The sequence below is a fragment of the Scyliorhinus canicula genome, unplaced genomic scaffold (genome assembly GCF_902713615.1).
Source record: "Scyliorhinus canicula unplaced genomic scaffold, sScyCan1.1, whole genome shotgun sequence".
NCBI classification, from domain to species: domain Eukaryota; kingdom Metazoa; phylum Chordata; class Chondrichthyes; order Carcharhiniformes; family Scyliorhinidae; genus Scyliorhinus; species Scyliorhinus canicula.
The window spans coordinates 597,532-619,911 of NW_024055843.1; the positions used below are offsets into that span (position 1 = coordinate 597,532).

The following is a 22,380-nucleotide window of genomic DNA, read 5'->3' on the forward strand; positions in this document are numbered from 1 at the left end:
TCAGCACCTCGCCGTCCCTCCCGTCAGCACCTCGCCGTCCCTCCCGTCAGCGCCTCGCCGTCCCTCCCGTCAGCCCCTCGCCGTCCCTCCCGTCAGCGCCTCCCAGTCCCTCCCGTCAGCACCTCGCCGTCCCTCCCGTCAGCGCCTCGCCGTCCCTCCCGTCAGCGCCTCGACGTCCCTCCCGTCAGCGCCTCGCCGTCCCTCCCGTCAGCGCCTCCCAGTCCCTCCCGTCAGCACCTCGCCGTCCCTCCCGTCAGCGCCTCGCCGTCCCTCCCGTCAGCGCCTCGCCGTCCCTCCCGTCAGCACCTCGCCGTCCCTCCCTCGCCGTCCCTCCCGTCAGCGCCTCGCCGTCCCTCCCGTCAGCACCTCGCCGTCCCTCCCGTCAGCACCTCGCCGTCCCTCCCGTCAGCGCCTCGCCGTCCCTCCCGTCAGCGCCTCGCCGTCCCTCCCGTCAGCGCCTCCCAGTCCCTCCCGTCAGCCCCTCGCCGTCCCTCCCGTCAGCACCTCGCCGTCCCTCCCGTCAGCACCTCGCCGTCCCTCCCGTCAGCGCCTCGCCGTCCCTCCCGTCAGCACCTCGCCGTCCCTCCCGTCAGCACCTCGCCGTCCCTCCCGTCAGCACCTCGCCGTCCCTCCCGTCAGCGCCTCGCCGTCCCTCCCGTCAGCGCCTCGCCGTCCCTCCCGTCAGCACCTCGCCGTCCCTCCCATCAGCACCTCGCCGTCCCTCCCATCAGCACCTCGCAGTCCCTCCCGTCTGCACCTCGCCGTCCCTCCCATCAGCACCTAGCCGTCCCTCCCGTCAGCGCCTCGCCGTCCCTCCCGTCAGCGCCTCGCCGTCCCTCCCGTCAGCACCTCGCCGTCCCTCCCATCAGCACCTCGCCGTCCCTCCCATCAGCACCTCGCCGTCCCTCCCATCAGCGCCTCGCCTTCCCTCCCATCAGCACCTCGCCGTCAGCACCTCGCCGTCCCTCCCATCAGCACCTCGCCGTCCCTCCCATCAGCACCTCGCAGTCCCTCCCGTCTGCACCTCGCCGTCCCTCCCGTCAGCACCTCGCCGTCCCTCCCGTCAGCGCCTCGCCGTCCCTCCCGTCAGCGCCTCGCCGTCCCTCCCGTCAGCGCCTCGCCGTCCCTCCCATCAGCACCTCGCCGTCAGCACCTCACCGTCCCCTCCCGTCGGCACCTCGCCGTCCCTCCCATCAGCACCTCGCCGTCCCTCCCGTCAGCACCTCGCCGTCCCTCCCGTCAGCACCTCGCCGTTCCTCCCGTCAGCACCTCGCCGTCCCTCCCGTCTGCACCTCGCCGTCCCTCCCATCAGCTAACCTCATCCTGAGCTGGGAGGCTCTCCACTCAACCATAGACTCAAAGAAAAACTCTTACACAGATATAATTCACAATGCAACCAGAGTGCGAAGAAGAAAAAGTACAACACGTCTGATACCCAACATTAACTTCATACCCTAAATTTTACACAATGTAAAAACTCCTGAACCTCAAAACACAGAGTAACTCTGATATATCCAGACAAACACAGTAACTCTGATATATCCAGACAACACAGTAAGACTCCTGAACGTCACAACACAGAATAACTCCAATAAGGAGAATCAAACAGAGTTCTAATTGAGATTCTGAACAAAGTAATTTGCCTCTTCAGGAGAGTTGAAGGTCCTTTTCCCTGACACACAGAGGCAGGCTGGATAGATCGAGCCAAATCAGAGAAACGTTTATGTAAAATGGATTTCACCCCGTTAAAGGCTGCCCCCTTTTCTTCACCAGGTTCGCACTCAGGTCCTGCTGTAACCGAACGGAGAGGCCTTCCCAGTGCTCCCTGGCCCAGCAAAGGACCTGTTCCTCCTTCTTAAAATTATGGAACTGAACAATAACCGCATGCGGGGGTCCCCAGCACGAGGTGTCGATCGCAATGAACGAGGTGCATGATCCGGGGGGAGGGAGAGCAGACTTTCACCCATCATTTTCAAAATCATGTTGGTAAAATATTCCGTGGGGGTTTGCCCTCCACCCCCTCAGTCAGACTCATGATCTGGGTGTTCTGCCTCCGCGAACAATTTTCTAAGTCATTCAACTTAGCCCTTAGACTGTTATTAATTCCCACCACTGATGATAGACTGGTTTCTAATGAAGAAATCCAATCGCTGTGATCAGATAAGGCAATTTCCATTGTGGAAACCTGACAGGGCCTAGTTTTGATCCCGATTAAATTGGATATCTTAAAGAATTGAACACTCTAAATTAAACTGCAGTCCAAACCTCAGGCAGGCTGATGGGAATTCGGACTTGGCCAAAGTCAAAACACAACCCATAGACAAACTGCCAGAACATGTCTGGAGCTGCCATGTCAATCACACATCAAGATATCATTGCTCCTTTCATACACACCGATTTGTTTTGGGTAGCCCAGACCGAGCCAGATTCTCGGGCACCCACAGTTCCTGCCGTTGGCTTATGCAACAGGTTCTGTGCAGCAGCACCACCGGAGATGGACACTTGGGGGCGGGCCCCGGTGTCCTGTCACATGGACATCAAGAAACCCAGTGGGTGTTTGGACCCCCTCCAGAGACCTCATTGGCCGGAAGCCAGAGATGTTTCTGGAAAGGTGGGGAGGGAGGGGGATAAAGGTAGATGCCCCAAAACACACCAGTGGCGAAAACTCCACGCAGAGGCAATCGAGACGTCTGACCAGAGGTTGAAACAAGCAGCGTGTGAGACCCACCTTCACAACGACGGACCTGAAAGATTCAGAGAATCAAACCCACGTCTCAACCGGAGTCATCTTTACGGGTAGTAAAACCAATCTTGGGAATCTTTGGTAAATGTTATTGAGTTAACTTAAGGGTAAATATTGTTGTTTAATAAAGTTAGTTTGATTTTATATTGTGTAGTCCTTTGTTTGCCTCGACAATAAAGACATTTGGGTAAAACCTTTGACTCATACACTGGTTGAAAGTGTCAGAGAAGATTTTACAGATACAACACCGTATTTGTAACTGGGATCCAGGTGCTTCTTGAATTTTGCCCATATTTTCGATTTTCACGGACATATAAGCAAGAGATTCATCCACTGACATCTTCAGCTCCTCTGCCAAACTCTAACGGTGTTTTCCTAATTCAGCCGTTCCAATGCGGCTGCTGTCGGCAGCGTGTTCAGCGTTGGAGAAGGAGGACTCGCCCCCGCCATCTTGCAGCCCGCCGAGTCCTGCGAAGCCTCAGAGTCCCAGGAGTAAGTGCGGCCCGCTTCTTTTCCATTCTTCTTTCTCGGCATTATCTTGAAGTTTGTGTATTTGTCTGTCGAGTATCATAGAATTTACAGTGCAGAAGGAGGCCATTCAGCCCATCGAGTCAGCACTGGCTCTTGGAAAGAGCACGCTACCTTTTGTAAATCCATGCTGACTTTGTCCGATTACACCACTGCTTTCCAAATGCTGTGCTATGAAATCCTTGATAATGGACTCCAGCAACTTCCCTCCTACTGATGTCAGGCTCACTGGTCTATAGTTCCCTGTTTTCTCTCTACCTCCCTTTTGAATAGCGGGATTACATTCGCTATCCTCCAATCTGTAGGAACAATTCAAGAGTCGACAAGAATTTTGGAAAATTACCACCATTGGATCTCCTATTTCCAGAGCTACTTCCTCAACTAGTTTGGGATGAAGATTATCAGGTCCTGGAGATTTTATAGACGGATATAGATAGTCTCAGAGATTGGGCCAAAATTTGGCCGATGGAGTTTAATGTAGATAAGTGTCAGGTTATCCATTTAGACTGAAAAATAGAAAGGACAATTATCTGAATGGAAGCAGATTCAAGATGTGTTGGACAGAGGGATCTGGGTCAATTTGTGGAACTCGCTGCCCCATAGTGCAGTGGAATTTGAGTCATTAAATGGTTTGAAGAAGAAGATACATAGATTTCTGATTATAAAAATGGATTAAAGGGATATGGGGAACAGATGGGGAGGTGGATTTGAGACGAGGAACAGATTGGCCGTGATCTGATTGAATAGCGGAGCGATCTGATTGAATAGCGGAGCAGGCTTGAAGGGCCGAATTGTGTACTTCTACGAATTCTTATGTTCCTATGTACTGTCCAAGATAAAATTAATGTATTACATCTGCTCCGGTGGATCATTTTAGTGGAAATGTGCTCTCGCTCAAAGACTATCAGCCGACTGGAGTGAACATTGGAAGACTGGCCAGCCCACAGAGAAACCTTCTGATCTCCCACTTCACCAACTGTCATAATGACCATGGTTCAATCCTGGATGTGATAAAGAGCAGCAGAAATCAGCAGAATACAACCCCTGTAATTACTTGTGAACTCGCTGGTGTTTCTGCAGGTAGGATGTACTACTGAATCCTTTCCCACACACGGAGCAGGAAAACGGCTTCTCCTTAGTGTGAACTCGCTGGTGACTGAGCAGGTTGGATGAATTAACAAATCCCTTCTGACACACAGAGCAGGTGAATGGTCGCTCCCCAGTGTGAAGTCGCTGGTGTGTTACCAAGTTGGATGAATTAACAAATCCCTTCTGACACACAGAGCAGGTGAATGGTCTCTCCCCAGTGTGAAGTCGCTGGTGTGTTACCAAGTTGGATGAATTAACAAATCGCTTCCGACACACAGAGCAGGTAAACGGCTTCTCCCCAGTGTGAATTCGCTGGTGTGTTACCAAGTTGGATGAATTAATAAATCTCTTCCTGCACACTTTGCAGGTGAATGGCCTCATTGCGGCGTGAACTCGCTGGTGTGTCAGCAAGTTGGATGAATTAGTAAATCCCTTCTCAACCACTGAGCAGGTGAATGGCTTCTCCTCAGTGTGAACCCCCTGGTGTGTCAGCAGGTTGGATGAATCTATGAATCCTTGCCTACACACTGAGCAGGTGAATGGCGTCTCCCCGGTGCGAACTCGCCGCTGTGTCAGCAGGTTGGATGAAACAGTAAATCCCTTCCCACACTGAGAGCAAATGAACAGTCTCTCCCTGGTGTGAGTACGTCGATGAGTTTCCAGCACAGACGGGAAAATGAATTCCATCCCACAATCCCCACATTTCCACGGTTTCCCCATGGTGTGTCTCGGTGCTTTTCCAGTCACACGGATGGTAAAACGGCCGATGGTTTCCCCCGTGCTAACGAATCGAGTGTCTCTGTTAGATCTCAATGTGAAGTTTGGTTTGAGATTTCTTGCTGCAAATCTTCCCCTTTGAATATCCTGTTAAAGGAGTTTACAAATGTCATCACGGTCAGTACAGCTCAGAAATTCAGAACAGACAATTCTAGTTGCAGTGGAACATGCTTTCCTCGCTCGTTCCCCAAAAGCTGTAAATTTCCACGCACGCATCTGTACAAACTCACACTCTCTCTCTCTTGGTCCGTCCATTCTCACTCCATATTCACCCTCCCTATTCTCCTGAAGCTGCTAATTCATGTTGATCAACAGATCGACACTCAGCATTTCCTGATCTTGACCAAGATATTGTGACATCCCAAGAAATAGGAGCAGGAGACGGTCATTCAGCCCATCAAGTCTGCTCCACCATTTAATAAGTTCATGGCTGGTCTGATACTAATCTCAAATCTTCAATTCCAGGGAATAAATATGGTGCAGAATTTGATGGTTAATATCAGCTGATGGACAGAAGAGAAATGATCTCGAGTGCAGGAAAAACAATTCCTGACCATGGGAAGATAAAGATGGTAAATCAGCAGCACATAGCCAAGGGATGGGCTGCAGTGACAACTTCATTCAGACACATTGGAAGAAATAACAGTAAAATACTAAACATGGTTAAAATAAATACCCTATTAGAGGCAGAAGTTGAACAATGGCAGAGAGGTGATGAGGGAGGGCAGAGCTGAAACAGAGCAATGTGTGAACTTGAATTCAGATCCACAGTAAAGGAGACAAACCTGGGCAGCACGGTGGCGCAGTGGTTAGCATTGATGCCTACGGCGCTGAGGACCCGGGTTCGAATCCCAGCCCTGGGTCACTGTCCGTGTGGAGTTTGCACATTCTCCCCGTGTCTGCATGGGTTTCGCCCCCACAACCCAAAGATGTGCAGGTTAGGTGGATTGGCTACGCTGAATTGCCCCTTAATTGGAAAAAAAAATTGGGTACTCTAAATTTATAAAACAAAAGGAGACAAACCTGTCCCAGAGCCCAGAAACCAGAGCACAGACAACAAAGCACAATTCTAAAAACTCTAAATTATAGATGAATGCTCAATAATACTCACTTCTGGAACAATTTCACGGATTTCAAATGTAAAACCTCCTATGGAGTCTGCAGCTGCAAAGATATCAGAAGCACTGGAATCAGAGAAAAATCACAGTTTTCAAATCTTCTAACTCCCTGTAAAATGAGATTACAAGAGTCATGTGTCAATTGTGGTCAGAGAGTAACATTTTTTCTTTATCTCAGATTGCTGTGTGTAAATCCTCCCCATCTATCTCCCTGTAAACGGAGTTTCCAAAGTCCAAGATATAAATTCATAAAAACTCTCTCCCCATTTCCTGGCCTAGGATTACTATGGGATACACTTACATTGGAAGCAGTTCAGACAAGGGTCACTAAGCTGATTCCTGGCATGAAGGGGTTTGTTTTATGATGGAAAGGTTGGCCAGGGTGTGCATATACTGATTGTATTTTAGATAAATGAAAGGTAATCTTACAGCAGCAGAGAGGATTCTGAGGGTGCTTGACAGGTGCTGAAAGGATGTTTCTCCTCAACAGGGAATCTTCCACTGCAAGGAAAGTTTAAAAATCAGTGTCTAAGACAGAAATGAGGAGAAATTGCTTCTCTCAGAGGGCCAGTAGCCGGTGGAATTCTCTGCCCAGTGAGCAGTGGAGGCGTGGCCATTGAATTTATTCAAGGCTGCATTATACACCATTTTTACTGGCAGGGGAGTAAAAGGTGAGGAAGGTTCATTGTCTGAAGGAAAATGGAGTTAAGACAATGATCAAATGAGCCACAATTGTCCGAATGGCCTCTTACTGCTAATAATTCTGATAATCTTATTCTTCTGTTATTGGGATGGGCGCACATGCGCTTTGCAGCAATTCCCCTCCCCCCGCCCTCACCCTGAAGAGGGCGCCCGTTCTCCCGGACCATTCAATCAATGAGTCAAACATTTTCTCTCCTGGTCACCAGAACCCTGAAGCTCCTCCTACTTTCCGTGACGGCACCAAGATGGCCGCTCATGCGCTCTGCTCCCCGCTGAACGAAGATGGGGACAATGGAACTGGGCCCGATCTGGATAAAAGCCCATCAGCTGCAAACACGGGGCCTGCAGGGTCTCTTCCTGCCGAGGGCCTTTCCCGGGTGTTTATGAAGCCTCCGCTCCCTCCCTTCCCCCCGGTTCCCGGCTCCATTCCTCCCTCCGTCCCACCGCCGCTCACCCGCGGAAACAGCCCCTTCAGCGCTCGCAGAGCTTCGAGCAGGATGACAGTGCGCATGCTCCAGATACAATACTGCGCCTGCGTACTGGGCTCCTGTGGAATGAATAGGGCACATTCACCGCCGCAATGGATGTTGGGTAATATCAGCACCATTCAAACCTCAAACAACTAATACAAAATAACAATTTTGCCATTTGACCTCAACTAATTTTCAAAAATCATAAATGATTATGAATTGATGATCTATATTACATGTGTCAGAGTTCTGTGTGTGCCTATGTCGAGGTTTTAAAGCTTTTCTACTGTTTCTTCTCTCTCTACCCTGCCGGTGCTAACTCTTGCTGGGTTCAATTGCAGTTACTGATTTCTCTCCCTGTTCATAATACTGAATATTCATTGTTTTGTTGAATGATAATGCACAGAGGGAAACCATTTGGCTCATCATATTGGCTAGCAGTGTCAGAACCTGATAGAGTTTAACTGAATATGTCTCCAGACCCCACCTACTGCACTGACTTTAATAACAAAGGGCCAAGGGAGGATTCCGGTGTGTTCAGAGTGGGTGAATTGTGGAATTACAAAGAAAAGGTATTGATATCCTGAATCTTCAGAATTATCACTTGACTGGGATAGAACATAGAACAGTACAGAACAGGCCCTTTGGCCCTCGATGTTGTGCCGAGCAATGATCACCCTACTTAAACCCACGTATCCACCCTGTACCCGTAACCCAACAACCCCCCCCCCCCCTTAACCTTACTTTTTAGGACACTACGGGCAATTTAGCATGGCCAATCCACCTAACCCGCACATCTTTGGACTGTGGGAGGAAACCGGAGCACCCGGAGGAAACCCACGCACACACGGGGAGGACGTGCAGACTCCGCACAGACAGTGACCCAGCCGGATGTTTCAGCAATAAAAAAACTCCCATGTACTTGTCAGAGGCCATGCCCAATGGACCTGTTAAAGCCAAACCATTGTTCTACTGCAGTAAGAAGTCTTACAACACCAGGTTAAAGTACAACAGGTTTGTTTCAAACACGAGCTTTCGGAGCGCAGCTCCTTCTTCAGGTGAGTCACCTGAGGAAGAAGCAATGCTCCAAAAGCTCGTGTTTGAAACAAACCTGTTGGACTTTAACCTGGTGTTGTAAGACTTGTTACTGAGTTCACCCCAGTCCAACGCCGGCATCTCCACATCATGGCTACCATCGACTGTTCGACTGGGCTGGGCTTTATGTGATCAGGTCTCGGTTTTATGAACAAGGTCTGTACCAGACTGGAGCTGTGTGTTTGATTCTCCATAACAGTTGTAGTATCCTTAGCAAATACACACCATGACAGTTGTCCTACAATAGGGCACAGTAAAAAGTCTTACCACACCACGTTAAAGTCCAACTGGTTTGTTTCAAACACAAGATTTTGGAGCACTGCTCCTTCCTCAAGGATTTTGTTTTTGAAAATATTTCTATTCAAGAAATTTTCAAGAGTTTTACAACATAAAACAACCCCACAAACCCCGACCCCCCAACAGTCAATGGTAACCAACTCCCGAAAATGCATGATGAACAAACCCCAACATTTGTGGAACCCACCAGTCGCCCCTTCAGAGAAAACGTTACCTTTTCCAGGGTCAGGAGCCCCAGGAGGTCTCCCCCAACCCCCCTGCCACACCGAGGCACAGGATGGAGAAGCTGACCTCCACCCCAACAAGACCAGCCTGCGAGCAATCAGCAAGGTGAAGGCTAGAACATCTGCCCCTGCACCCGCCTACAGCTCTGGCTCTTCTGAAACCCGCAAATATGGCTTGTCAGGGACCGGTCTCCACGTCCACACGTAAAACCCCCAACATGGTGCTGAACACCATCCTGCAAAATCTTTCCAGCTTTGGGCAGGACCAAATATATGTAGGTGATTCGCAGACTCCCTCCCACATTGTTCACAGGCATCCTCCAACCCTTCAAACAGCTGGCTCATCCTAAGTTTGTGAGGTGTGCCCTGTACACTACCTTTAGCTGTATCAGCCCAGGTCTCGCACATGTATTCGAGGCATTTACCCTCCACAGCACATCGCACCATAGACCCTCCTCCAGCACCACCCAACTCTTCTTCCCACTTCACCTTAACCTCCTCCATGGACACCCCAACCTCCTCCAAGACTCTCCCGTAAATTGCCGAGACAAATCCCCCTCTGACAGCACTGCCTCCAGCAACAAGGCAGGTGCAAGCGGGAAGGCCTTCTTCGCAAAGTTCAGCACCTGTAATACCTAAAGCTTTTGCCAGCCCAAACGTCTCATCCAACTCCTCCAAACTCGCAAATCGCCCTCCCAGAAAATCCTTCATTTCCTTAATCCCCCTCCCTTGCCATCCCCGAAACCTTGCATCTATCCTCCCCGCTCTAACGCATGATTCCCTCTGATTGGCATCTCTCCAAACTAGCTCTGCTGTCTAAACTGCCTCCAGATCTTCAACGTGGCAACCACCACTGGACTCACCGTCTTCTTCCCTGGGGCCATCGGGAATAGCACCGTTGACAGCACATGTAACCCCGACCCCTGCAAGAGCCCGCCTCCGTCCTCATCCGCAAAGCCCCCCCCCCCCCCCCCCTCTACTCCAATGCCGAACCTTCTCTGCATTTGCCGCTCAATAAGAATACAACAAATTTGGGATGCCTAACCCCCTCTGCAGTATTTCCTTCCTAATCCTCGCCATCTTCCCGCCCAAACAAACAAGGAGATCCGTCTGTCGAGCCTCCTAAAAAACGCTTTGAGCAAAAAGACCGGCAGGCACTGAAACAAAAGCAGGAATCGCTGCAAAACATTCATCTTTACTGCCTGCATCTGGCCTGCCAATGACAGGGAGATTGTCCCACCTCAGCAAATCAGCCTTCACCCTCCTCACAAAGTAAGTGAAGTTCAACTTCCAAAGTCCTGCCCAATTTTGGTCCACCTGCACCCCAAATACCAATAATCAGACACTGCCAGGCGAAATGCCCCCCCCCCCCTCCCCACCTCCCACTTTCGGAGTGGAGACCACAAAATACTCATTATTCCCTGAATTAAATTTTTATCCTGAAAACGTTCCAAATCTCTGGTGCTATTCCATTATATTCCCCACCAAAGAGCTTGGCTCTGAAATATACAGGAACAAATATTCTGCACTGAAGGACACTCACCACAACCCAAGCTCCTCAGCTCAATAGACAAGAGCTCTATAGCCATTGCAAACAGAAGAGGGGACCTGGCACATCCCTGTCTCGTTCCCCGGTGCAATGCTAAATACCCAGAGTTCATGCAATTGGTGCGCACGCTCGTCTTTGGCTCCTTATAAAGAAGCTGCACCCACGCCATAAACTTCGGCCCAATCCCACCATCAAATAACTCCATGCCATTCGATCGAACGCCTTCTCCGCCTCCAATACCACCACCTCGGCTCCCTCCACTCTGCCTGAGAGAGCACCACATTTCAAAACTTCCTTACAATAGAGAACGACTGCCTTCCCTTTACGAACCCCGTCTGGCCTCCCCAATCACCTCTGAGGTACCCTTCCAAGCTTAACACCAACACCATTGACAGTATCTTGGCGTCTACATTCAGCAGAAATATGGGCCTGTACAACCAACACTCCACCGGCTCCTTGTCCTTCTTTAGGAAGTGAGACGGTGGCCTGCCCATTGTTTGCAACACGACACCCCTACCCATCGTGTCCTCAAACATTCCCACATCAACGGTGCCAGCCATCCTTAAATCTTTTTAAAAATTCGACAAGAAACCAGTCGGGCCCCGCCTCCACCCCTGTCTGCATTCTCCCAATTGCCACCTCCCCATGCAATTAAACCCAACATACTCAATTATCTTGTCATAGAAGCTCTGGTCCACCAGTAACCCCACATCCATTCTCCACCCTAGCCTCTGGGTTTCCCCCTTCTCCAGAACTACGTCCATCCAGTGCAATAATTATTATTGTTACAAGTACGCTGACATTAACACTGCAATGAAGTTACTGTGAAAATCCCCTAGTCGCCACACTCTGGCGCCTGTTCAGGTACACAAATGGAGAATTCAGAATGTCCAAATTACCTAACAAGCATATCTTTCGGGACTTGTGGGATGTTGCTGAAAACGCATCACTATTCTTAGAATTCCCCCTATACCAAAAAGGGCCGATATTCTAAATGGTGAACAGGGATTCTCACTCCCTGACTCCGATGCAGATTTCGGTGGGTGCTATTCAGGTCAAACTATATTTTCAAGTTATCCCCCGGTATAACCCATACCTTCACCGAAGATTTCATCTACTTACCACTTAGTAGCATAGATCCTGGGTCCCGAATTGCTAAGTAAGTAAAGTAGACTTAGGAATAAACCACTGTTTCAGGTTAACTTAGTTATTTTATTATTATATTTTTTTCTTTTAAAAAGCTGCAATCACTTTCGTTACAGAAAGGTAAAGGATCTTGCTTCTGGATCCTTCTGGTTGGTTGAAGGGACCTTCAGGCCCAACTTGACAATCAATCTTCTCTTTAAAATGTTGTCTTCTTTAGATGTATTCGCTGGTGAGCTCGGTTGCTATCTCTTGTCGATCCCATGCACTGAGCTATGAGAGCTGGCTATCTCTGAGCTGACTCTGCCTCCTCTTTAAATTCTAGTCTTCCCTAGATGTATTAGCTGTTTTAGCTCGGCTGCTATGTCTTATCTTTTCCATGACCGAGCTGGCTGTAAGCTGACTCTGCTTCTCTTGTTCCTTCTCTCCTTCTCTCGGAGTTCTGGTTCTGGTAGTTCCTGCTCTGGTCTCTGGGCTTATATTCTCTTTCAACAGTTATTAAGTTTTTATTACCTTATTGTAAAGTATACTTATTTCACTTTGATTGAAAAACGTATCTTTGATCTAAACGTTCTAATACAACTAAGTATTCATTTTGACATGACCTCACCTCTCAGGTCTCTGATTACATTGTTTCCTTTGTGATGTTCAAACTTCCTTGTGATATTCAAAAATGCTTTGGTTTCAAGAGGTGTTACTTTTAATTCCTGTAATTTCTATAGTTTTATTTTCCAATTGTGTCCCCAGCTCGTAACTTTGACTTTGATTTTAGCTTTAAATTATGTTTCTCGTAGACTGATAGTCTCCAGTTTTCTTTAATTTACCTGATATCGGCAGAACTTCACACTTAGAATTGTCACCAAATTCAACTGAACCTCATCCTTTCCTTTTCCAGCTGCTTACTAAATAGTTAATTTCAATGAAGGTGTGAATCATTGCTTTTAGCGTAATGCTAAAAATCCACTTGGTTGTAACTTGAAAGGTTTACATTTATCAACCAGCTCAACTGAAACCCTCATCCATGCTTTTCCAGATGCTGACTAAGATAGTTACTTTCAATGAAGGTGTGAACCATTGCTTTTAGCTTCATACTAGAATCCTGTGTGTTTGCTGAGCCTGCTTGGGAGAAAGAATCTGCATTTTATAATCCTGCTCTTTGCAGCTGCTGTTAACAATTTGTGGGATCTTTCCCTGTATCCTCTCATGTTTCTCTCAGACCACATATTGCCAGACTTCCATGTTTCAAATGACACATCTTTCCATATTTTCAATAACAGGGAGAAAACCGGAGCACCCGGAGGAAATCCACGCAGACACGGGGAGAACGTGCAGACTCTGCACAGTGACCCAAGCCGGGAATCGAACCCGGGTCCCTGGCTCTGTGAAGCAACAGTGCTACCCACTGTACTACTCTGCATGATCCGAGATCACCATTGCTGAGTACTCCGACCTCTCATTTCCAGCAAAATGCACATTTCCAAGAAAAAAATCAATTCTCGAAAACACCTTGTGTGCCGGGAAGAAAAACAAATACTCCCGAACCCTCGGGTGTAAATATCTCCATGGGTCAACTCCCCCACCATCTCTTTCATGAGCCCAGCTAATGCCTTTGCCCCCACCCTTGACTACGTCAGCGAGCGCGGCTGCAACCTGTGCACCTTTGGTTCCAGCACTTATTCCAATGCCCCCTACTATCGACTGACGGGTATCCAGATCCGGGATGGCACCCAGCGCTCTCCACACAAACCCCGCATCGTTACCATCATATACCTGCCCCCCGACCAGCCACCAACTTTTGCATGTGAAACTTTACCCTCTTCCCCACCAACATCGCCACCCTCCGCCCCCGACTATCGAACTCCGAATGAAACAACTGACTCACCCAACTCTTCTAAAACCTCACCTGATCCATTACCCTTTTGTTACCATCGAACCCCTCCCCCTCCCCCCATTCATTTCCTCTTGCAAACACCTCACCCAGTATCGATCCCCTCCTCCCACCATTCACCCCTCCCAGGTCCATTGAAATCTGCTCCACCAGGCTCCAACAACCACGGCCCCTGACACACCACACTCCCGTTCACTACCCAACCTTTGTTAGCTCGTGCGATGAACCCCACCAGAGCCCCCGCTCCTCCCCATCCCTTCCTCAGTAACCTTCCTTAAAACAAAGAACAGTACTGAACCTCACCCAGAATCAAGAAAAAGCAAAACCCGAAACTCATAGAAACAAACAATTCAAGATGCAGAAAACAAAACTCCCAAACAGAAAGCCTTCCCGAAGACAAACGCTGTCCCCGTCCCCACCAACCATGTCCAAATCCCAACACACATCTCAGTCCTTCAGCCTTAACTAAGGCCTCCACCGCCTTGAAATAAAAATCCCTTGAATTGTGAGTCACTCTCAACTTCACAGGTTAGATCACTCCGAATCTCACTCCGCTGCCAATGCCGCCCTCTCCCCGTCAAAGGCCACCCGCCTTCTCTGCAGCTCTGCTTGGTATATTCACATGTCAACGTCTTCCCACACCTCGCCTCTGCTGTGCCGAGCTCAAAACCCTCTCCTTCACGTGGTCTCTGTGGAAGCAGAATTTACGCGCCCTTATTGGCTCATTCGCTTTAGGCTTCGGCCTGAGTGACCAATGTGCCCTGTCCAACTCGTAGCGAGAGGGATCTTCCCCCTCCCTCATCAACTCCTCAAACACCCTCACAAAGTACTCAGTCGGCCTCAGGCCCTCTACCCCCTTGGGCAGGCCCACAATTCTCAAGTTTTGCCTTCTCGATCTGTTCTCCAGGTCCTGCACCTTGGCTCTGAGCCGCTTATTCACCTCCACCACCCGCCGCAGCTCCTCACTGATAGGTCTGTACTTTGGTTAATATATCTGAAGTGTCGCTGCACTAATATATTACTCTGCAGAACTTGAAATTGAGCTTCATGCGTGAAGTAATTTGTCTTTTATTCAGTTAGTTTCAGATGTCTCTTGAACAGGGCAGTTTGCAAATACAGAGTATTTACAGTTAGTTTTGTCTAAGCAAATACAGAGCACTGAGTTGAATTCAATACAAGCTACAGCTCTTGATCACTTCTTCTAACTGAATACACGATGCAGAGAAGTTGAAAATAAATAAAATGGCGGTTCAAAGCGAAAGTGCCGAAAGTAGCTTCAGAAATTAAGTAAGGTGATTCTGGAATGAATTGTTGAAAATCGGCAGTACTTTTTAAGGTTATGACTATCACCAATGTCTGTCCCCTTTCTGGTTGCGATTGGGTTAAAGTAATTATAGTATTATTTAATTCGATTGAGATTTCTGTCCACCAAATTTAGGTATGGGGTGATTGAAATACGTCTTTTTTATGAGCCTTATCCGTTGAATGAAAAGTTTCTGGGAACATTGCCCAGAAACTTTAAATTAACAAAATGTGTCCTTGGTCTGTGTGGCTTCTTTATCTTGATGTTTCTCATGCGATTCAGCATTTTTACTGTCCTGTTTGCAATTTGGGTTTTTTAACAAATCATTTGAAGAAGCCGTTTTAAATCTTGGGCCATTTATTCTTTTACACTTGTTATAGACTAAAAAGGTAATTTATACTAAAAGGTAGATTCTATCACTCACTCATCGAGGTGAACACTGGACTTAATGCAATTGATGTCCATTCTATTAATCCTTGTAACTGGGCTGGGGTTTAACATCAATGGAAATAAATCAGAACTGTCAGAATGAACATGATTCAAGTTCTGGGTTTAATATCAAATCCCTGTAATCACATGTGAACTCTCTGGTGTTTCAGACGATTGGATGGATCAGTGAATCCTCTATCACACACGGGGCAGATGAACGGCTTCTCCCCAGAATGGATTCGCTGGTGTTTCATCAAATCCCTTCTGCTTTTAAAGCTCTTCTCACAGTCAGAACATTGAAATGGTCTCTCATTAGTGTGAACAAGTTTATGTGACCGAAGCTGCGATTTCAAAGCGAATCCCTTCCCACACTCAGCGCAGGTAAAGGGTTTCTCCCCAGTGTGAACCCGTTGGTGATTCTGAAGACTACATGCATGAGTGAAACTCTTCCCACACTCAGTGCAGATGAATGCTTTCTCTTCAATGTGAACTTGCTGGTGATCCCGAAGACTAGATGGACGAGTGAAACTCTTCCCACACTCAGTGCAAGCGAATGCCTTCTCTTCAGCGTGAACACGCTGGTGTCTAAGAAGGAATGTTGATCTAATAAATCCCTTCCCACACACGGAGCAGACAAACGGCCTCTCACCAGTGTGGACAAATTTGTGCTGAGTGAGATGGGAAGAGCAAGTGAATCTCTGCCCGCACTCAGAGCAGTGGAATGGTCTCTCCCCAGTGTGAACCTGTAGATGTTCAGTGAGGTGGGATGAACACCGGAAGCTCTTCCCACACTGAGAGCAGTCGTACGGTTTCTCTCCAGTGTGAAATCGCTGGTGTGTCGTTAGGCTGGATTCCCAGGTGAATTCCTTTCCACAGGTGGAGCAGGTGAATAGCTTCTCTCTCGTGTGAACACGTTGATGATTAATTAGACCCCCAGCATTCTTATAGCTCTTCCCACAGTCGGAGCAGTTGAAAGTCCTCTCCCTGGTGTGACTACGTCGATGAATTTCCAGCCCTGATGGGGATCTGAATTCCTTCCCACAGTCCCCACATTTCCACGGTTTCCCCATGCTGCCGGCGTCCTTGTGGTACCAAGGCAGTGACGTTGGGGTATTGTACCTGGATTAATAATCTAGAGACCCAGTGTAATGCTCTGGGGACCCAGGTTCGAATCCCACCACGGCAGATGGTGAAATCTAAATTCAATAAAGATCTGGAATTAAAGGTCCATGAAACTTCTTAAATTCTTGATTTCTTGAGGAATTAAGGGCTATGGGGAGAGAGCGGGTAAATGGAGTTGAAATCAACCATGATTGAATGGTGGAGTGGGCTCGATGGGCCGAATGGCCTTACTTCCGCTCCTATGTCTTATGGTCTTATGGAAACCATTATCATTTGTTATAAAAACCCATCTGGTTCACTGATGTCCTTCAGGGAAAGAAATCTGCCACCCTTACCTGGTCTGGCCGACATGTGACTCCAGATCCATAGCAATGTGGTTGACTCTCAAATGCCTTCAGAGATGGGCAATAAATGCCTCCACAAGCAGTGATGCCCACATCCCATGAACAAACTTTTTTTAAAAACAGGGTGGATATCAGTTGAAGCCTCGTCCACATGCAGACACAAATGTGGTTTCTCCCCACTGTGAATGGTGTGATTTTTTTTTCAGGTTGTGTAACTGGAACACTCTCACTCGGGTGTGTGCTGTGTGGGTCTCGGTGCTTTTCCAGTCACACTGATGTTTCTACAGTCAGTTCACTGGAACAGTCGAACTGAAGTGTGTGTTGTCTGGGTCTTGGTGTTTGTCCAGTCACAGTGATGTTTCAGATCCTTGCCCAGAAAGAGAACAGACAAACATTTCTCCTTCCACATTCAGTGGCTGATGATATTCAGATCCTGATGAACGTGTCAAATCCTCTCCGTCCAATCCCCTGTAAAAGGAGTTGACAGTGTCAGTACCACTTTCATTCAAGGATGGAAATTCAGAACAAATAATTCTAATTTCTAGAGCGTATTCTTTCCTCTCTTGTTTCCCCAAATATCATCATAGAATTTACAGTGTAGAAGGAGAAGTTTGCAGTGGCCCCTGGAAAGTGCACCCCACACTATCCCCCTAACTCAACCTAACCGTTTTTGGACACCAAGGGCAATTTTTCATAGCCAATCCGCCTAACCTGCACATCTCTGGACTGACAAAGGGAGAAAGTGCAGACTCCACACAGACAGTGACCAAGCCTGGAATCGAACCTGGGACCTTGGAGTTGTGAAGTAACTGTGCTAACCACTGTGCTACCCAATCAAAGTAAAAGAAAGCAAAATCCCAACAAATACAAAGGAAAGCTAGGGTACAGTGGTTTACAATGCTGCCTCATGGCGCTGAGGACCCAGGATCGATCCCGGCCCCAGGTCACTGTCCATGTGGAGTTTGTACATATTCTCCGTGTCTGCGTGGGTCTCACTCCCACAACCCAAAAAAGATGTTGAGGGTAGGTGGATTGGCCCACTAAATTTGGAAAAACAAATTGGGTACTTTGGGGGAAAAAAAGGATTTTTTTTTTAACTAAACCAGAATGTTGCTTTCAATGTTTCAGAAACACTGAAATGAAAATTGCTTATTGTCACAAGTAGGCTTCAAATGAAGTTACTGTGAAAAGCCCCTAGTTGCCACATTCCGGCGCCTGTAATCTCCTCCACACACACCCCTTTGAGATCTCTGCACTCATTTAATTCCAGCCACTTCAGCATTCCCGATTTTAATCTTTCCACCATTACTGAGTTGCCAAGGCCTCAATTTCTGGAATTTCCTCCTTAAAATCTCCGATTCACTTTCCTCCTCATGTGGCTCAGTGTCAATTGCTATTTTGTAACGTTTCTCTGACAGTCTTAAAAGTTATATTGTGTTCAAGCCACAATATAAATTCGAATTATTGTCACTACCCTGGACATATATTCTGCCCCATAAATAGGAATTTGTAACTCAGAGTGAAGCAGTCTGCTGGACATTCTGTCATGAAGAAACGTTTAAAAAATGTTGCCCCCAACAATGATGGCTACTGAGCATGCGCTCTGCTGCTCGTGCCCCAATAAAGATGGCGGATGCGCGTGCGCAGAGCTGCCAGTACCAAATAAAGATGGCGGCCGCAAAGTCTCGTCTGTAACAAAGCTACTGCCTCCGCTCAGATCCCGAGGCACCGGTTGGTTATTTTTCCGGATTTTCTGTGTAAATAACATGTTCACAAAGCGTGTTTGACGACCCGCCTGATGCATCTCTCCCTCCATCCTGCCATTCCCACCTTCACGGATTGTGGATCCGAGAACGAACGTTTTTCTGCATCGCCATTAATCACACTGCGCATGTTTCACTCAGCGCTAGTCCCGCCCCCTCGTTCACGCTGATTGATTGGAGGACCAGTCTATCCCGACCGGTCCTCCGGACCCGCACTCTCTCGTCCTATTGGTCCGGTGCTTCCGTCAATCATTGCCTGGGCATTATGAGGCGACAGGTGAGAGGTCAGTGTCGGGGTTTAGAACCCCCAGAGCCGAATGTGAAACATTGAACATTCTCCCCTCTCACTGTCCGGGGGGTGAGTTATTGATACTGACCGTCCCGGAGCCGCTCCTCCCCGGGTTGGCACCAACCCCCCTCCCTGCCGACTAGGCCGTGAATCCCCAGGGTGAGTTATTGATACTGACCGTCTCGGAGCTGCTGTTCCCCGGGTTGGCACCAACTCATCTCCCTGCCGACTAGACTTTCAGTGAATTAAAATTTTACCTTTTGCGTTGATGAGATTCATACCTGGGTCTCTGGAAAATTGTTAAGACCTTTTATTTATTTTTTATTTTTTTATAAATTTAGATTACCCAATTATGTTTTCCAATTAAGGGGCAATTTAGCGTGGCCAATCCACCTACTCTGCACATTTTTTTGGATTGTGGGAGCGAAACCCACGCAGACACGGGGAGAATGTGCAAACTCCACACGGACAGTGACCCAGAGCCGGGATCGAACCTGGGACCTCAGCGCCGTGAGGCGGTTGTGCTAACCACTAGGCCACCGTGCTGCCCAAATTGTTAAAACTTAATCATTAAATCATTGTAAGAAGTCTTACAACGCCAGGTTAAAGTCCAACAGGTTTGTTTCAAACACGAGCTTTCGGAGCGCAGCTCCTTCCTCAGATGAATGGACAACCTGAGGAAGGAGCAGTGCTCCGAAAGCTCGTGTTTGAAACAAACCTGTTGGACTTTAACCTGGTGTTGTAAGACTTCTTACAGTGCTCACCCCAGTCCAACGCTGGCATCTCCACATCATTAAATCATTGAGAGGTGGTTTAGCACAGGGCTAAATTGCTGGCTTTGAAAGCAGACCAAGGCAGGCCAGCAGCACGATTCAATTCCCGTTCCAGCCTCCCAGAACAGGTGCCGGAATGTGGTGACTAGGGGCTTTTCACAGGAACTTCATTTGAAGCCTACTTGTGACAAGCAGTTTTCATTTCAAGACAGTAAACAAGATTGTTTTGAACATTTATCTTCAGCAGATAGAAAAATATTGAAAATGGGATAAGGGTTGTTTGGCTGACAGTCAATCACTGTCCTGTAAGGTAATGAGTCCTTTTGCTTCCCAATTGGCCGAGGACGGCAGTGTGTCACAAGGATGGATGTGTTGACCGATTAATGGCTGGAGGATGGAGGGGAGGTCATGTGATCAAACCTCCAGGAATACATTTAATCAAAGTTGGCGAGGAGAGAATGTTGTGAATTTCTGTCCTAAACTGACGGTGAGGTTTCTGTAAATTTACAGGATACTGGAAGAGGTTTAACAGATGGGAAACTCAAACCAAATGTCACATCGCGATCTGATAGAGTCACTCGATCAGAACCTGAATATCAGCAGCGTCTAGGTGTGGAAGATAAAAGGTTTGTCTGTTCTGTCTGTGAGGGAAGATTTCAGGTCTCAGTGTGACTGGAAAAGCCCTGAGATTCAGAAACCCAAGTTAGACCAAACCTGAGGAAGGATAGAATGGCCTCGGAGGGAGTGTAGCACAGATTTACCTGAGTGATATCTGAATACTCCGGGGTTAAATTACAAAACTAGATTACACAAAAGAGTCAGAGACACGATAACACAGAGAATGGCATTCGGCCTATTGAATCCATGCTAGCTCTCTGGAGCAATCCAGTCGGTTCCATTGTCCTGCGCTATCCCTGTATCCTCGCAGGTTTATTTCCCTCAAATGTCTATCCAATTTCCATGGGCTGCATGGTGGCACAGTGGTTAGCACTGCTGCCTCACGGTGCCGAGATCACGGGTTCGATCCTGGCTCTGGGTCACCGTCCGTGTGGAGTTTGCACATTCTCCCTGTGTTTGTGAGGGTCTCACCCCCACAACCCAAGATGTGCAGGGTAGGTGGATTGGCCACTCTAAATTGCCCGTTAATTGGGGAAAAATAAGAATTGGCTACTTTAAAGTTATTTTTTAAAAAAAGTCAATTTCCTTTTGAAATCAAATCATTCATTGTGTCTATTTTCAAACTCCCTCATAGGCAGCGAGTTTCAGGTCATTGCCGCTCGCTGTGTAAAAACATACATCTCATATCTCCTGCACTTTTTGCATACAAACTAGGAACAGGCCACTCGGCCCCTCGAGTATTGTTCCCACTGCCTTTTAAAGACACGAGTTCCAAAGTCTTACAACCCTTGAGAATAAAAATCCTCATCTCCATCTTAAATGGGTGTCCCCTTATTTTGCAACAGTGACACCCTTGTTCCAGATTCTCCCATAAGAGGAAACAGCCTCTCCACATCCACCCTGCCAAGACCCCTCAGGATCTTGTATTGTTCAATGCAGGTTTTACCAAAACTTTAAATCTGTGTCCCGACTGCTTGTTTGATCAGTGAATGGAAACAGAGTTTCTTTGTCCACCTGATGGAAATCTGGCATAATCTTGTGTCCCTGAATCAAATCTCCCCCAACCTCCTTTGCTGGAACCATTCTGGTAAATCTCCTCTGCACCGTCGCCAGGAACCTTCACATCCTTCCTGAAGCGTGGTGACCAGAGCTTCATAAAGATTCATAGAATCCTTACGGCGCAGGATTATAGAATTCACAGTGCAGAGGGGGGCTATTCGGCCCATCAGGTCTGTACCGGTGTTTGGAAAGAGCAGCCTACTTAAGCTTAAGCCCTCACCTTCACCCTGGCCCCGTAACCCAATAACCCCAACTAACCTTTGGACATTTAGGGGCAATTTAGCATGGCCAATCCACCTAACCTGCACATCTTTAGACTGTGGGAGGAAACCCACGCAGACACGGGGAGAAAATGCAAACTCCACACAGATTCACCCAAGGCCAGAATCGAACACGGGTCCCTGGCGATGAGAGGAATCAGTGCTAACCACCATGCCACCAGAAGCCTAGCTTCCGTTTTGCTTTTGTGGTATCAATATTACTGTTTATGAAGTTCAAGATTGAATTTGCTTTGTCTACTATTCTCTTAATCTGTCTTGTAGTTATACAAAATTCCTCTTCACCTCTTTCTCCTCCCAAAGAGGCCAGTTGGGTTTTTCTGACAATCCAGCCGTTTTCATGGTCACTTTTTCCCAGTGCCGGCCCCACAAATGATCAGATTCATTCAGCTCAATTTCACAACCTGCCTTTGTGTTTTTGCGGGTTTTCGCTCACTGCCTATTTTCTGTTTTCAATCAATTTCACAGGGTGTTTGAAGGGGAGGCTTCAAAGTCCGGAAACTCAAACCAAGCATCACATCAGGATCTGACAGAGTCCTCAATTTATCATATCCTGAATATCAGCAGATTTTGAACATGGAAGGAAAAAGCATCGTTCACAGTGGAGAGGAACCGTACATGTGTTGTGTGTGTGGACGAGGATTCAGTCAATCATCAGGCCTCACAAGCCACAAATGCACTTACACTGAGGAGAAACCGTGGAAATGTGCGGACTGTGGGAAAGGATTCACTTGCCCATCCAAGCTGGAAATTCATCGACGCAGTCACACCGGAGAGAG

General features: G+C 47.9%; 1 protein-coding gene and 2 long non-coding RNA genes across 3 annotated transcripts; 1 reads left to right on the forward strand and 2 right to left on the reverse strand.

Moving 5' to 3' along the window:
• Window positions 1–14,679: 14,679 nt before the first annotated feature.
• Window positions 14,680–16,606, reverse strand: LOC119961189 (zinc finger protein 585A-like). Its single transcript, XM_038788650.1, has one exon. It carries the CDS (start codon window positions 16,423–16,425, stop codon window positions 15,499–15,501), a length of 927 nt encoding a protein of 308 aa, XP_038644578.1. The 5' UTR covers window positions 16,426–16,606; the 3' UTR covers window positions 14,680–15,498.
• Window positions 16,607–17,015: 409 nt separating this feature from the next.
• LOC119961191 lies at window positions 17,016–18,706 on the reverse strand. Its single transcript, XR_005459607.1, has 2 exons — window positions 18,481–18,706; window positions 17,016–17,289 (listed from the first exon to the last, which is right to left on the reverse strand). It is a non-coding gene; the product is annotated as an uncharacterized LOC119961191 (long non-coding RNA).
• A 168-nt stretch (window positions 18,707–18,874) lies between these two features.
• On the forward strand, window positions 18,875–22,129 carry LOC119961193. The gene is made up of 3 exons (XR_005459608.1): window positions 18,875–19,032; window positions 20,157–20,272; window positions 22,070–22,129. It is a non-coding gene; the product is annotated as an uncharacterized LOC119961193 (long non-coding RNA).
• The last annotated feature ends 251 nt before the right edge of the window (window positions 22,130–22,380 follow it).

What these genes read in the sequence shown, in the direction of transcription:
- LOC119961189 (XM_038788650.1), bottom strand. Translation starts at nt 16,425, where the DNA reads ATGGGGAAACCGTGGAAATGTGGGGACTGTGGGAAGGAATTCAGATCC.